The sequence below is a fragment of the Ursus arctos genome, unplaced genomic scaffold, assembly GCF_023065955.2.
Source record: "Ursus arctos isolate Adak ecotype North America unplaced genomic scaffold, UrsArc2.0 scaffold_24, whole genome shotgun sequence".
Lineage (NCBI taxonomy): Eukaryota > Metazoa > Chordata > Mammalia > Carnivora > Ursidae > Ursus > Ursus arctos.
The window spans coordinates 15,873,119-15,887,214 of NW_026622919.1; the positions used below are offsets into that span (position 1 = coordinate 15,873,119).

The following is a 14,096-nucleotide window of genomic DNA, read 5'->3' on the forward strand; positions in this document are numbered from 1 at the left end:
AGCTATTTATAGTAAAAGAGGCATCAAAAAATATGATTTGCATCTTTGTATTGTTATTGCCATTCCTGATAAGACTATAACTTCCATTTGACTTTTCCAAGAGGACAGAGAAAGTCAGTAGGAACAATGAAAATGGAATACATTTCCTTAAAACCTATATTGGTGACAAGTCTACATAGAAAAGGAGTTCTTAAGAAGGTTATCAGGCTTAATGGCAACTGGCACCTACTCAACGGTTACTTCTAATAGTCCTAACGCACAGTAAGAAGTATTTCTTTCATTGCTCAGACTCCAAGATTGGCTGTGTCTGTGGCTGGACAACTTTCCTAAATGTGGTAACGTGAACATAATCCTCTACTTCAATTTTGTTGAGCATGTCCAGATACCAGTTATTTATTTGGGAACAAAATTAGGAAAATTCCAAGTATGTTATTTCCTATGAAGATAAAAGTACATACACCATTTCTCTGTCAAGTGAAAATATACTGAAAGAAGCAAAAATAAGGAATAAAAATACAAAGAGGGAGACAGGACTCTAAAGCAAAGCCTGAAGATTTCAGACAAAAAGAACAATATATTAGAATTCTTACTCACTTTTTAAAGACTTCATAGACTCTAATATCCTATTTTGATACACCTTTCCATCATCTGTTTTAAAAAAAAAGGGATTTGGTTTCTGATACAGGGAAATGCATAACGGAATTCCTAAGAATAGAATTTATTTCTTAGATTAAAAAAAGAATAATAATTTGTCCTAGAACATTTTGTTCTGTTTTACCTTGAAGTAGCACTGAAGTTAAGGAATGCTGAAATCTTTACATTTACAAATGTACACTTTGTCTCACAAGGCTGTTTTTAGCAGAATTCTATTGTGCCGAAATACACATGATCAGGTTGTAAAAAAAAAAAAAGTGTTTCAGGTATTTCACTTCCATTTACACACACATGTTGATGTCCTGTGTCCGGTGTCCATTCTTACATTGGGTTGTCTTTTTACTTAACAAAAAGGTCTTTAAGAAGCTCCTTAAGTCTTTGTCATACCTGATGCAAATGCTTTTTCTAAAATGTGATTTGCTCTTTTTTTCTCATGCAGAAGTTTTAAATCCTGTGAATTTATTATTTCTGGGTGTTTGATGGTAAATATTTCTGCAATTGATTCAGAAAAAAAAGTGTGTGTGCACGTGTGTGTCTGTTGGGGAGAGAGAAAGAAAGGGTGTGAATAAATCACAAAACAAATGTGTAAACTGAACAAATTGGTGAATCTGGGTAAAGGGAGTTCTTTGTACTATTCTTAAGACTTTTCTGTAAGTTTGAAATTATGTCAAAATAAAAATAAAAAGTTAAAGTAATAGGGACCAAAAAACCCAACCATCAAAAAATATTAAAATTCTTTTTAAGTAACATTTGGGTCATTGCTTACCTTATCGTGGCAGGTTTTCACTAGAGAGTTCAGAGTCTCAAACCAAAACCTACATGACATTGACAGAGCTTTATTAATTTTTAGTTTTAGCTTTTTATTTTAATATGGTTTGAGACTTACAGAAAGTGGCAAAAATAGTACAAAAAATTCTCATACTCTTCACCCAGATTTTTCAAATGTTAACATTTAACTGTACTTGTTTTGTCATCCTTTCTGTATGTGAATGTTAATTTTTTTCTGCATGTTTGTGAGTTGCAGACACAATGCCCTTAACCCCTGACTACTTTAGTGTGTATTTTCTTTAAAAAAAGTAGGAAACTGATGACTCATTAAATTCTACCTCTGAAATAATACAGTATGTGTTGATTAAATTGAATTTAAATTAAAAATACACACACAGGGGCGCCTGGGTGGCACAGCGGTTAAGCATCTGCCTTCGGCTCAGGGCGTGATCCCGGCGTTATGGGATCGAGCCCCACATCAGGCTCCTCTGCTGTGAGCCTGCTTCTTCCTCTCCCACTCCCCCTGCTTGTGTTCCCTCTCTCGCTGGCTGTCTCTATCTCTGTTGAATAAAACAAAACAAAACAAAACAAAACAAAAAAAACACACACACGGACACACACATACACACACACAAAGACTTCTCTCACACAACCACAGTACAATTACCCAACTTAAAAGATTATAATTGGTGCAGTACACCTAACTAATGTACAGAATTTACTCAAATTTCACCAATTGCTCCACTGATGTCTTCTATAACAAGCATTAAGTTGTCATGGCTTTCTTCTTCTTTTTTTTTTTTTAAGACTTTATTTATTTATTTGAGAGAGAGCACAAGCAGGGGTGAGGGAGGGACAGAGGGAGAGGGAGAAACAGACTCCCCACTGAGTAGGGAGCCCGATGTGGGGCTTGATCTGAGGACCCCAGGATCATAACCTGGGCTGAAGTCAGACACTTAACCAACTGAGCCACCCGGGCGCCCCCTCTTTGTTCTATAATGTGGGACAATTCTTCAGTGTTTGCATTTTATGATTTTCACATTTTTGGAGAGTACAAAACATTAACTTTGTAAAACATCCTCCAATCTGGGTGACAGGCTTTTAAAAATGACCCAAAGTTTCTGTTTTCCAATAGTCTTTAGGCATTACATTCTAAAGCTTTAGGACTTCCCTCTCAGGCTTATACAAAGTCTAGTTATTAAAAAGCTTCCGGCTGCATTTTTTAGGCTTACCACTAATGGGCAGTGCTTTCACGAGCTTTGTATATTCCGGATCAGCGAGTTCAATCCCCATATTTCTCAGTACATTGTCCAAGTTATCGATATCAACCTTTTCACCTTCAAAAGTTAGAAATAGGTGTACATATTATTGATGATTTCAAATTGTAGGTTGAATAGCAAAAGCACAATGCAGTCCTCATTCATTATATAGTCTTGAAACCTTAGTTGATCTTTCAATACTAATAGGTAAGGGATATTTTTAAATTTTGGGAAAAATAAATTCATTTCTATTACTGCTCAAATTAAATCCACATAGGTGGCTAATGTAAGAAAGTGTTATGTGATTTTATTAATAATGTAATTACTGACAATGTTAACTCAATCCTTCAAAAATTCACAGTGCCATTTACTGTGCCTGCCTAGAGTTTCATGTAGGGAAACCTTTTATTAGGAAGTAAAGCTCTACAGAATGCAGGATCTTACTAAGATTTAGTCCTATAGGTATTTTTTTATTGCTTTATTTTTACTTCCTTTTGCCAAACTTAAATTTATTAATCTAAGACAAAACTTTCTATTGGCTCTAGTGGCAGGATATTGGGAAAACACCACAGAAAAACAGAATTTGATGTAAAGACTTGGGGCCCCCAGTTTACTACTAAAGTATCACTAACCTGCGAAAGATTTCACTGCATCCATTACGTGTTTCATATCAACTTTCCCATCAACTGAAAGACAACATACAAATTACACTCATATGTAACACCAGAGATGAGAAAATGAGCCAAAAGGGGAATTTAGTAATTATCACCTGCTCTAGAATCTTATTCTATTTCCCCCCTTCATTACTGTGAAGAAGAAAAAGATTTTACACTTCACAAACACAGTTAATGTGACGTTAACTTTTTTTGCTTTAATTCATAAAAGAATACTATATATAGGAAAGCCCTTCGATCTTAGCTGCTTTTTAGCATTTAGATCTTAGAAAATTATTATTTATCTAGGCTATTGGGGGAAAAATCAAAAAGTTAACATCTACAATATTTCAATGTTTTAAGTTTGGAAAATTTCCATTCATGTAAAACCATGAATTTTTCATTATTACACTACTTATTCATTATTACAATTAAACTGAAAAGACTTCATCAACCCTTTAAATTATATGTGCAAGTCAGAAATGATTTAAGACATACTAGATGTTAAGGGTAGCCTTCAGATATATAAGAGATAATCAATGGTTTGTTATATCAGTTTTTATTTTTTTTAAAGATTTATTTATTTATTTGAGAGAGAGCGAGTGAACACATGGGTGGGGAGGGGCAAAGGGAATGGGAGAGAGAGAATCTTAAGCAGACTTCCCACTGAGCACAGAGCCTGATGTGGGGCTCGATCTCATGACCCTGAGATCATAACCTGAGCCAAAACTAAGAGTCAGATGCTTAACTGAGCTACCCATATGCCGCTGTATCAGTTTTTAAAGGGACAATAAAATGGAAACATTACACAGAATTAGCTCACTAAATCAGAATCTCAATTGTATTGTGTTTCTAGAAAGAGAAAAGCATAATCTCCTCCAGTCCCGGACTAATATAACAAAATAAATATTATTAAAAAAAAAAAAAAGAAAGAGAAAAGCAGCAAAAACATTTTCGCACTTTTATTTTCTGAATATTTACCTGTTGTTTGACTAACAGAAGACAAAATTTGAAATGTAAACTACATTATAGAGAAACTATAACTAATAAGGGCAATACAAAAATCCATTATGATCTCAGATAGGCATGTTGAGCTAAAAGAAGGTTTTCAAGGCAAAAGTTGAGTGGCTCACATCTAGAATCATGTTTCTCTGTACATGTAAGTTCAAGCAACAAACAAAATAAACAAAACACACATGCTGCACTAGTGGATCAAAAATAATGGAAAATAAAAGTAATTTAACAAAATGTTTTCTATAAAGAGCTTATCTCTGACAAATGGAAAGTAAGAAATGGCAAAAGATGTCACTGAACAGCACAGAAAATAAGGTGAGAAAAAATGGATTTGCCCAATGGGAGTAGCTAGGTAGGAAATGTTCCAGGGGAGATATTTCTTGGCCTTCCTGGAATGTTCTAAGGTTAACATATTCCAATCCTTGTCCTTCCAGAAGGGAACTGCTTTGTGAACAGTCACACTTCAACCTTATTTAACATTTCTTAAAAACCAGAGCTGTTTCTGGCTAATGAAGAGGGGAGTGAAGCCTAGTATCAGCTCTCAGATGATGGAGTCTGGCTACCTCATATGGGAATCCTTAAAGCCTTCTAAGGAGGGAGAACATGTCAAACATGCGGGCCCAAGTTGTACATAACTTTGCTCTGTGACAAGGGTCTATGAGGGAACAAAAAAGGTGACACACTATCTCTTTCTCTGTATTGTGAATAGCTGAGGCAACATGGTCTCTCCAAATCTGTAGCAAATTTGGGTGAATTTTTAATCATTATTACGCCCATTAGCGTTTTTAGTGTTTCTCCCTTATTTATTTCCATTTGACCCTTTTAAATTCTCCTACATTCCACAGTCACAGGTCCTGCCCTCTGCACCCTCTTTCCACATTTTTTCTTTATCCTTGCCTCCCTCCTGGCCCTTCACCGATTCTGGTGACATTCTCCTCAATTTGTGCAGACTTCACAGTACAAGAAACCACTAACATAGATTGATGTAAATGTCAAGAGAAAAGGTTTGTTTTTACTCTAGTATTCGGTCCTTCTCAAAGTTTTTCTAAATGACTGATGTCAAGTAAACATTTTGAAAATGTTTGCAAATATAATCCCGTAAACTTTTAGAAGGACTTAATAATAATAGTAATGATTATAATAATAACAAAATGATGATAATAATAAACAACTTCATTGAATGCTGTTATGTGCCAGGCATGGGTCTCATTTAATCCTTATAAAAAACTCTTATTAAGTAGGTGCTATTAATGTACCCCTTTCATAGATGAAGAAACTAAGGCATAGAAACATTAAGGTGACACAAATTTTAAGCAGAAGGGTCAGAATTCAAACCTAGTCAGTCTGGCTCCAGCGTCTGTGTCTTTAACCACTGCACTGGTCTGACTCTGAATGACCATTCACCACTTGAGGCTCACCATCAGCATCAAAGGAGCTGCCTCACCTACGATTATGTCCCCTCTCAGGGAATAGCCTGAATCCAATGCCTGGCTGGTGCGGGCACAAAGGCCCAACCCCTGTGGGAGCAGCAGAGGCTTCTGTAGCAACTATACTGCAGTGGAACTTCCTCTGCCCAATCCTCCTTCCTCCATTCCCTTACAGGTATTGCCCTGAGAGTATTTCCCAAGAAACCTCTTGCATATAAATCTCTGCTACAGGTCTGTTTCTTGGGATCAAACAAACCTGGCAGGTTACAAAGAAAATATGCCAACAAAAATTACATACATCTCATTCGTCAATTCCAAAACATGAATAGGGAGGTTAGGAAAAGTCTCACTGTTTCCTTCTTTCAACTGGGATTTCAAGTTCCTGAACATTAGCATGGACTCATGGACACTTGCCCAGAGATGTGGGAATCCATAGCGTCAAGATTGGCAGAAACATGACATACTTCCTAGAATCACCACAGTGGTCTTCCTCTGCGGTAGCTGCCATCTATAGTTGGGGGGCAGTCATATTCGTTACTCCTTATTCCTTTTAACTTTCTATTTCGAATAGCTATGGAAAATATGACCATCACTATTTACTTAAGAAAACTCCCGGTGGCACTTTAATAATTTTCAACTATTATAATTTCTTCCTTCCATTCCTCATTATATTCTACTTCCATCCCTCCTCACCCTCTCTTACTTTACTTCTTTTATTTTTTCCTCTTAGTCCTGGGAATTTCCCTGAGCCTAGCTCCACAGTGCAAAAAGCTGTAATGAAGTTGATGAGACTGATGGGAGAAAGGATTCTTACTTTAAGCCTATTTTTTCACTCTAAGTTATTCTAAAGGGCTTTTTTATTCCAAATAATCATACTCAGAGGTTTTTGTAAAAAAAAAAAATGCACATTTTCCAGTGCTCCTCTGGAGCACAGTAAGATTTACATGTTTACCATTTTCTGGAAGATTCTGTGTCAGATCTCTAAGTTCCTCTTCTGTAAGGCTCATGCCCATATTTCCCAAAACTGTGTCCAGCTTGTTGACATCAACCATTCCTCCTTGGGAAAGAGACATGTGTAGAGACAAAATTTAAGGAATCCAAAAAGTGACAAAACCATGAATTCTTATGTATTATGATTAACTGTTTAGCATAAGGGAGTAAGACCCAAAGCTCAGTAAATCTGATAAAAATGATAACAAAAATCAATGACAGATATAATAATTGAAACTTCTTTAAATAAATCTGGTTTCAAGGACTAAGCTATATGGCATAAAGTTTTAAAGGGGGAAATTAATTAATTTGAAGGTTACAATAATCCCCCCTTATCTTCAGTTTAGCTTTCCACAGTGTCAGTTACCCACTGTCAACTATGTTACCCACCTGTCCAGAAGCAGGTATCTCCCTCACCTACCATCAGAAGGTCAATAGTAGTCTAACGCTACATCACAATGTCTACGTCATTCACGTCCCCTCATCTCATCATTGTAGTGCCACCTCACATCATCACAAAAAGCATGATATAGTACAAGATATTTTTAGAGAGAGAAAGACCACATTCATATAACTTTTATTATACTATATTGTTATAACTGTTCTATTTTATTATTAGTTGTTGTTAACCTCTTACTGTGGTGCCTAATTTGTAAACAATTTTATCATAGGAATGTTTGTATAGGAAAAAAAACAGAGTATACATAGGGTTCATAATTATCCATGGTTTCAGGCATCCACTGGAGGTCTTCGAACACATCCCTTGTGGATAAGGAGAGACTACTGTATAGTCAATTCAGTATTAGAAACATATATAAAGATGACAACTTTTTATTTTCTTGACCAATAAGTGAAGTTTATTTTCATTAGATGAAACTTCAGATTATTTCTACTAATGACCAAATTATGTGCATAAATGAATCATTCCTTAATTTTTCAAAAAAAATTACAGACAGGCTTCATTCATTTTTTTCTTTAAGTTAAAAAATACTCCCTAAGAGTATGATTCTTCTTCCCAGCACACAAAAGTAAAAATACAATAGCAAATTATAAACAGTCTTATGAAGGAGTATAAGATCAATATAGATGCCCAGTGATATTCAAAATTTAATGACAGGGAAGAGTGGAAATAAAAAACCTGAGAGATTCCAGATCTATCTGTATTTTCTAACAATTCTTACTCACCTCGAAGAGACTTAACAGCATCCATTAGCCTATTTTGATAGATCTTTCCATCTGCTATAGGAAATTGCACAATTAGGGTCACAAATTATATAGAAATTCACTAAGATAAAATATTAGAGCTAGAATTTTAAAAAGATATATTTGATTACTTACACTAGAAATATCCAATTTACTCTAAAACAATGAAACCAAGAAATAAAGAAGATTCACAATGCAGACATTCCACATAGTCAAGAGCAGTAGAGGAAGCTACTCTCGGCTAATGAAACATATTCTTTTTTATTTCTCTCTTTGACTTGTCTTTCTTCATCTTTAGTGCATACTTTCTGTTTCTCATATTCACGGTTTAATTTTCTTTGCCTCTCAGTGGACTCAAAAGTGACAATATGAACACTTTTCCCCTAATGGCAGGGTTCATGACTGTTATATTTGTTATTCCTAAACTGAGATGGAACTTCCACATTCTGAGGCAGAACAAGGTCATGCTGAATATTTCAAGATACATATTCTTTCTTCCATGATCAAATAAAGACAATTTTTAAACTTTTCACAAATATGTAACAATAAGTCCCCTTAAACTCTATACTGGTATTTGAAATTCTTACCATTTATTGGTAGATCTTTCAGCAGCGTCAACCATTCCTTTTTTGTGAGCTCTAGTCCCATGTTTCCTAGACTATTTCCCACATCACTGACATCAATCTCCCCTCCTTCAAAAACACAAGATGGAATCAGATAAGAACTTAAAGGATAACCTAATGTCAAAATGTGAAAAAAAAAATCATCTGAGCCTGTTCCACGTGAACTTTACTGTTTGTTGAAGGCAGTATCTAACTATATAACCAGTAGCATTCATGTAAATAAATCCCTTCCCTTAACACTACTCAAATGAGCCATATCATATTAGTGGAGATAAAATAACACAATTACAAGAAATGTGGACTATCAACACAAGAAAAAAAGGGTTACATATTTTTCTAGTGAATTAGGATTTTATTAGGATTGATCCAAATAATTCTGTCATCAGATTAGACAATGTTTCTGATCATCTTTAAATAATATAATTAAAACTTTACTTTACTATTCATTGATTTGATCTAGAGTATTTTTTCTCCAACATAGGAAAAGTGATAATGTCAAATTCAAAAAACGAAGATTTTGCTACCAAGACACAGAACTGAAAATTTTATTAATAAAGTGTAGACGATCAAAAGCCTAACTCTAAGAAATTAGATTTAAAAAATTCTATCAAATGAAAGATTTTATAAAATGGAAGAATAAACAAGGAAGTAAAAAAAAATCTCTGAAATATAATTTTGAGTAAAATTTATACTCTTAGATTACTATTAACTTCTCACCTGTAAGAGTTTTCACTCCATCCATTAACTTATCAAAATCAACCTTCCCATTACCTATAAGTAAAGATAAAAATAAGAATAATAAAGTGACCCAGACTCAGAGAAACAAAGTATGAAACCCCTATATTGTGAAAGTCCACTTTTTCATATTGTGCCCTATGTCAATCTTCAACTTATAAATCCTGGTTTTCAGAAATTCTGTAATATAACACATGCCATGTTCCCTATCAGAGATTAGTAAACTATGGAACCTGGCCCAATCCAGCCCACCGTCTTTTTTTTTTAAGGTGCATACATCTTCTTATTTTTTCACCACCTATTTTTATATGGCCCATGAGCTAAGAATCATCTTTACATTTTTAAATGGTTGAAAAACCCAAAAGGATATTATTTGTGGCACATAAAATTTATACAAATTTCAATTTTCGTGTCCACAAATAAAATTTTATGGGAACACAGACACGCTCATTTGTTTATGCACTGTTTATGGCTGCTTTTGCACTACAACAACAGAATTGAGCAGTATGACAGAGATTACATTGTCCATAAAGCCTAAAATATATATGATCTGGCCTTTACAGAAACATTGCCAACTCTGCCCAAGGTGATGGAGTCTACAGAGTGACAATATATACTTCTAAGTTGTTTTGATTCACCTTACTTTATAAACATGGGAGAAAGCATTACTGATGTTGGCCATATTCTATGACCCTGCTCAATTATGGTATAGCCATAAAGCCTATCTATCATTGTATAATAAATGGAAAAATGATAGAACTTATAATCTTTCATATATTCCCAATACAATTTTTTTTTAACAAGTGTTCAATTACTACGATAATCATGGAATGGCTAGTGACACATGACTGGTGCATCTTTGAAGCAACTGTTAAAGACTTTATTCATCTCGTCATAGGTAAATTTCCCTTCCTTTCCTATTTATTTAGTCATTATATGTTAGTTACTGACAAGTGGCCAAGAAGTCCCTAAGCAGTGGTGTAGTGTTTAACAGGGTCACGAAGGTCACCATTGAAGCTGTTAGCTTGGCTTGCCACATTTCCACTGATTTTGATGGTAATGAGACAATAAGCTCAAATGGATTAAGACAGTTACTTATAAACTAGAAGCAAGATCAGCACAGTGTCGATCCCTGACTCTTTAGTCCCAGAGTACAGCACTGAACCACCTGGGCCAGATGACTGGTGGCACATACGAGTTGTTCAACCACTGAGGAGCTCACTCAAAACTGTAACCAACCAGTTTTACAGACTTACACAGAACCCTGCAGCTGTACCCTAAGGGAGAGAGGTGGAAAGTCTGTATTCAACAGAAACTAGGGAGATAAATGAGCAATGACCTTGTAACAGTCTCCTGAAGATAGGGAAGCAGACAGAGAAACCATTTGGTGGGAGCTCCTCACAAGGCTGCTTACCTCCCTTTGTTCCAGGAGGAACCATGAAGCTTTCAACAAAGACTTAGGTTAGATTTGCATCAAGATGTATTTATGTGGCCTATGTGGAGATGTGCAAAGTTGTCAGAGAAGAGCCATTTCCTTCAAGTTACATACCCAATACTTGAAATATACTAGGTCACAAGGGTACAAAGATAATTAAAGGGTACTTTCTACCATTACTTCAGAGTTTAGAAAAACTGCTGAGTAAATAAAATTCAGAGATAGTGTACACTTACGGAAGGCTCTTGATGCAACTGCCTCAAGTCTTCCCATGTACACCACATAGTAATTTTCCTTTTCCATATATAACAAATTAAATTAGGGGATTATTATCTATTATTCTTTTTTTTTTAAAAGATTTTATTTATTTATTCGACAGAGATAGAGACAGCCAGCGAGAGAGGGAACACAAGCAGGGGGAGTGGGAGAGGAAGAAGCAGGCTCATAGCGGAGGAGCCTGATGTGGGGCTCGATCCCATAACGCCGGGATCACGCCCTGAGCCGAAGGCAGACGCTTAACCGCTGTGCCACCCAGGCGCCCCTATTATCTATTATTCTTAAGCAAAGTATTATAAATATATATGTGTCCTACTTCAAAAGATAGATGACAAACTGTAATAAGAACATGAAAATCATCTAGTCCTGGAAATTTACTTTTTTCCTTATTACTTAGAATGTTTATTTTATATTTATTGAATGATGTTTAAATAGATTTTTAAAATACTCTTACGCAAACATAAAAATATGTGAAATGAACTTGCAATTACTATAACTTCATATTTAGAGTCTAATTCTTTTGAATCACTGTTCAACTCTTCAACTCAGAATCACTGATGCATTTTTCTTTCTGAATTAGCATTTTCATTTTCTTTGGGTAAATACTCAGTAGTAGAATTATTGGATCATATGGTATTTCTATTTCCAATTTCTTGAGGAACTTCCATATTGTTTTCCACAGTAGCCACATCAATGTACATTCCCACCAATAGTGTGTGAGAGTTCCTTTTCCTCTACATCCTCACCAACACTTGTTATTTCTTATGTTTTAGATTTTAGCCATTCTGACAAGTGTGAGATGATATTTCATCATGGTTTTGATTTGCACTTCCCTGATGATGAGTGATACTGAACATCTTTCCATGTGTCTGTTGGCCATCTGTATGTCTTCTTTGGACAAGTGTCTATTCAGGTCCTGTGCATTACGTTGTTTTTTTTTGGTGTTGAGTTGTAAAACTTCTTTATATACTTTGGATACAAACCCCTTATTGGATATATCATTTGCAAATATCTTCTCCCATTCGGTATGCTGCCTTTTTGTTTCATTGATGGTTTCCTTCACTGTGCAAAAGCTTTTTATTTTGATGCAGTTCCAATATTTTATTTTTGCTTCTCTTCCTTGCTTTAGAAGACGTATCTAGAAAAATATTGCTATGGCTGATGTCAAAGAGATTACTGCCTGTGCTCTCTTCTAGGATTTTTATCATTTTAGGTTTCACATGTAGGTTTTTAATCCATTTTTTAAAAGATTTTATTTATTTGAGAGAGGCAGCAAGAGAGATAGCATGAATGGCGGAAGGGGCAAAGAGTGAGGGGCAAGCAGATTCCCTGCTGAGCAGGGAGCCTGATGCCAGGCTCAATCCCAGGACCCTGGAATCATTACCTGAGCCAAAGGCAGACACTTAATCTGGTTTTTAATCCATTTTAAGTTTATTTTTGTGTATGGTATTAGAAAGTGGTCCAGTTTCAATCTCTCCAGTTTTCCCAACACCATTTGTTGAAGATATTATCTATTGAGCATTGTATATTCTTGCCTTCTTTATCATAGCTTAATTGACCATATCATCATGGGCTTATTTATGGGCTCCCTATTCTCTTCCATTGATCTGTGTGTCTATTTTGTGCCAGTACCATACTGTTTTCATTATTATAGCTTTATAATATATCTTGAAAAATGAACTGTGATATCTCCAGCTTTGTTTTTCTTTCTCAAGATTGCTTTGGTTATTCATAGTCTTCTGTGGTTCCATACAAATTTTAGGATTATTTTCCTAGTTTTGTAGAACATGCTGCTGGTATTTTGATAGGGATTGCACTGAATTTGTAGGTTGCTTTGGGTAATATGGACATTTTAACAATATTTGTTCTTCCAATCCCTGAGTATGGAATATCTTTCCATTTGTTTTTATCATCTTCAAATTCTCTCACCAATGCTTTATAGTTTTTCAGAGCATAGGTTTTTTACATCTCCACATAGGCCACATAAATACATCTTGAAGTAAAAAGAAGTAAAATACTTTCTTTCCTAGGTATTTCATTCTTTTTGGTGCAATTAAAGTTAATGAGAAATTTTGACAAGTTGATGTTTGATGCCCATCCTTTCATTGCTTTGAATTTTGTTTCACTTATAGTGAAGGATTTGGCAGTTTCTTTTGCCTTCAACTGCAGTGTATGGTGTATCACAGGAAATTCTTTTACATATGTGTCAGTAACAACAGGTAACAGAGGTTCTCTCTTTGTGGGTAACTTCCTTTCTTAGGTCCAAAAAGTATTTTGTTATAGCTTCACAATAAAATTTGGAAAAATGGAATTATGATCATTCCTCCAATGATGAATTGTTTTCCTAACTAATAACATATGTACACCTTGACACTGTTTCCATGCTTTCCCTGTGTATACAACTTTCTGTTTAATTGTTAACCACAGTGCAAAATTTTGGAGACTTTTTTTTTTGAGATGTTTTTAAACAGCAATTAAACTCAACATATGTGTACCGACAGTACACAACTTAAAGTTGTAATGTACCACAATGACGAGCTAAAACCAAGTTCACACATGCAGACACCATGACAAGTATGTGAGAACTCTATTATGTGACCGACAACAATTATAAGAAGTATCCTAATGCACATCTCAAAATGTCAAAGAATATGTATTTTTTAAATGACAGAATAGGAGGCCGGTTCTGATTCTGCCATGACAGTATGTGCTCTCTACAGCTTATTTTTCCTGAAGATTAGAATAAAAACTCTGAAGAAAACACAGAAAGCAACAACACTACTCTACACAAGGGAACAAAAACTTGCACAAGTGAGCCTTCTGTTTTTGGTTTTCTTTCTCTTTTCCCTAACGGCTTTGTCCTGAGGGTGGGGCCCCAGTCACAGAACAACATGGCAGAGCAGGAAGCTAAAACGCTGATAAAAACTCCATCTCTCTGACCAGGGAAACCTGGAAAAGGAGCCCCCCTTCAGGTTGGAAAATATGGGGGAATTCCAGAGAGAAGAGAACAATGGAGAAAGGGACCCCCTAATTCTATATATGAATCTGCAAAAGTCTTA

The 14,096-nt window shown here is 35.3% G+C and overlaps 1 protein-coding gene across 1 annotated transcript in view; it reads right to left on the reverse strand.

Moving 5' to 3' along the window:
• The window catches only part of EFCAB3 (EF-hand calcium binding domain 3), a 209,054-nt gene that overhangs the window by 180,914 nt on the left and 14,044 nt on the right, over positions 1-14,096 (reverse strand). Inside the window, exons 10-16 of the mRNA XM_048212646.2 lie at positions 9,309-9,362; positions 8,556-8,660; positions 7,951-8,004; positions 6,728-6,832; positions 3,314-3,367; positions 2,655-2,759; positions 595-648 (exon numbers count right to left, since the gene is read on the reverse strand). Coding sequence (XP_048068603.2) covers positions 595-648; positions 2,655-2,759; positions 3,314-3,367; positions 6,728-6,832; positions 7,951-8,004; positions 8,556-8,660; positions 9,309-9,362 — 531 coding nt within the window. The remainder of the gene's footprint in view (positions 1-594; positions 649-2,654; positions 2,760-3,313; positions 3,368-6,727; positions 6,833-7,950; positions 8,005-8,555; positions 8,661-9,308; positions 9,363-14,096) is intronic.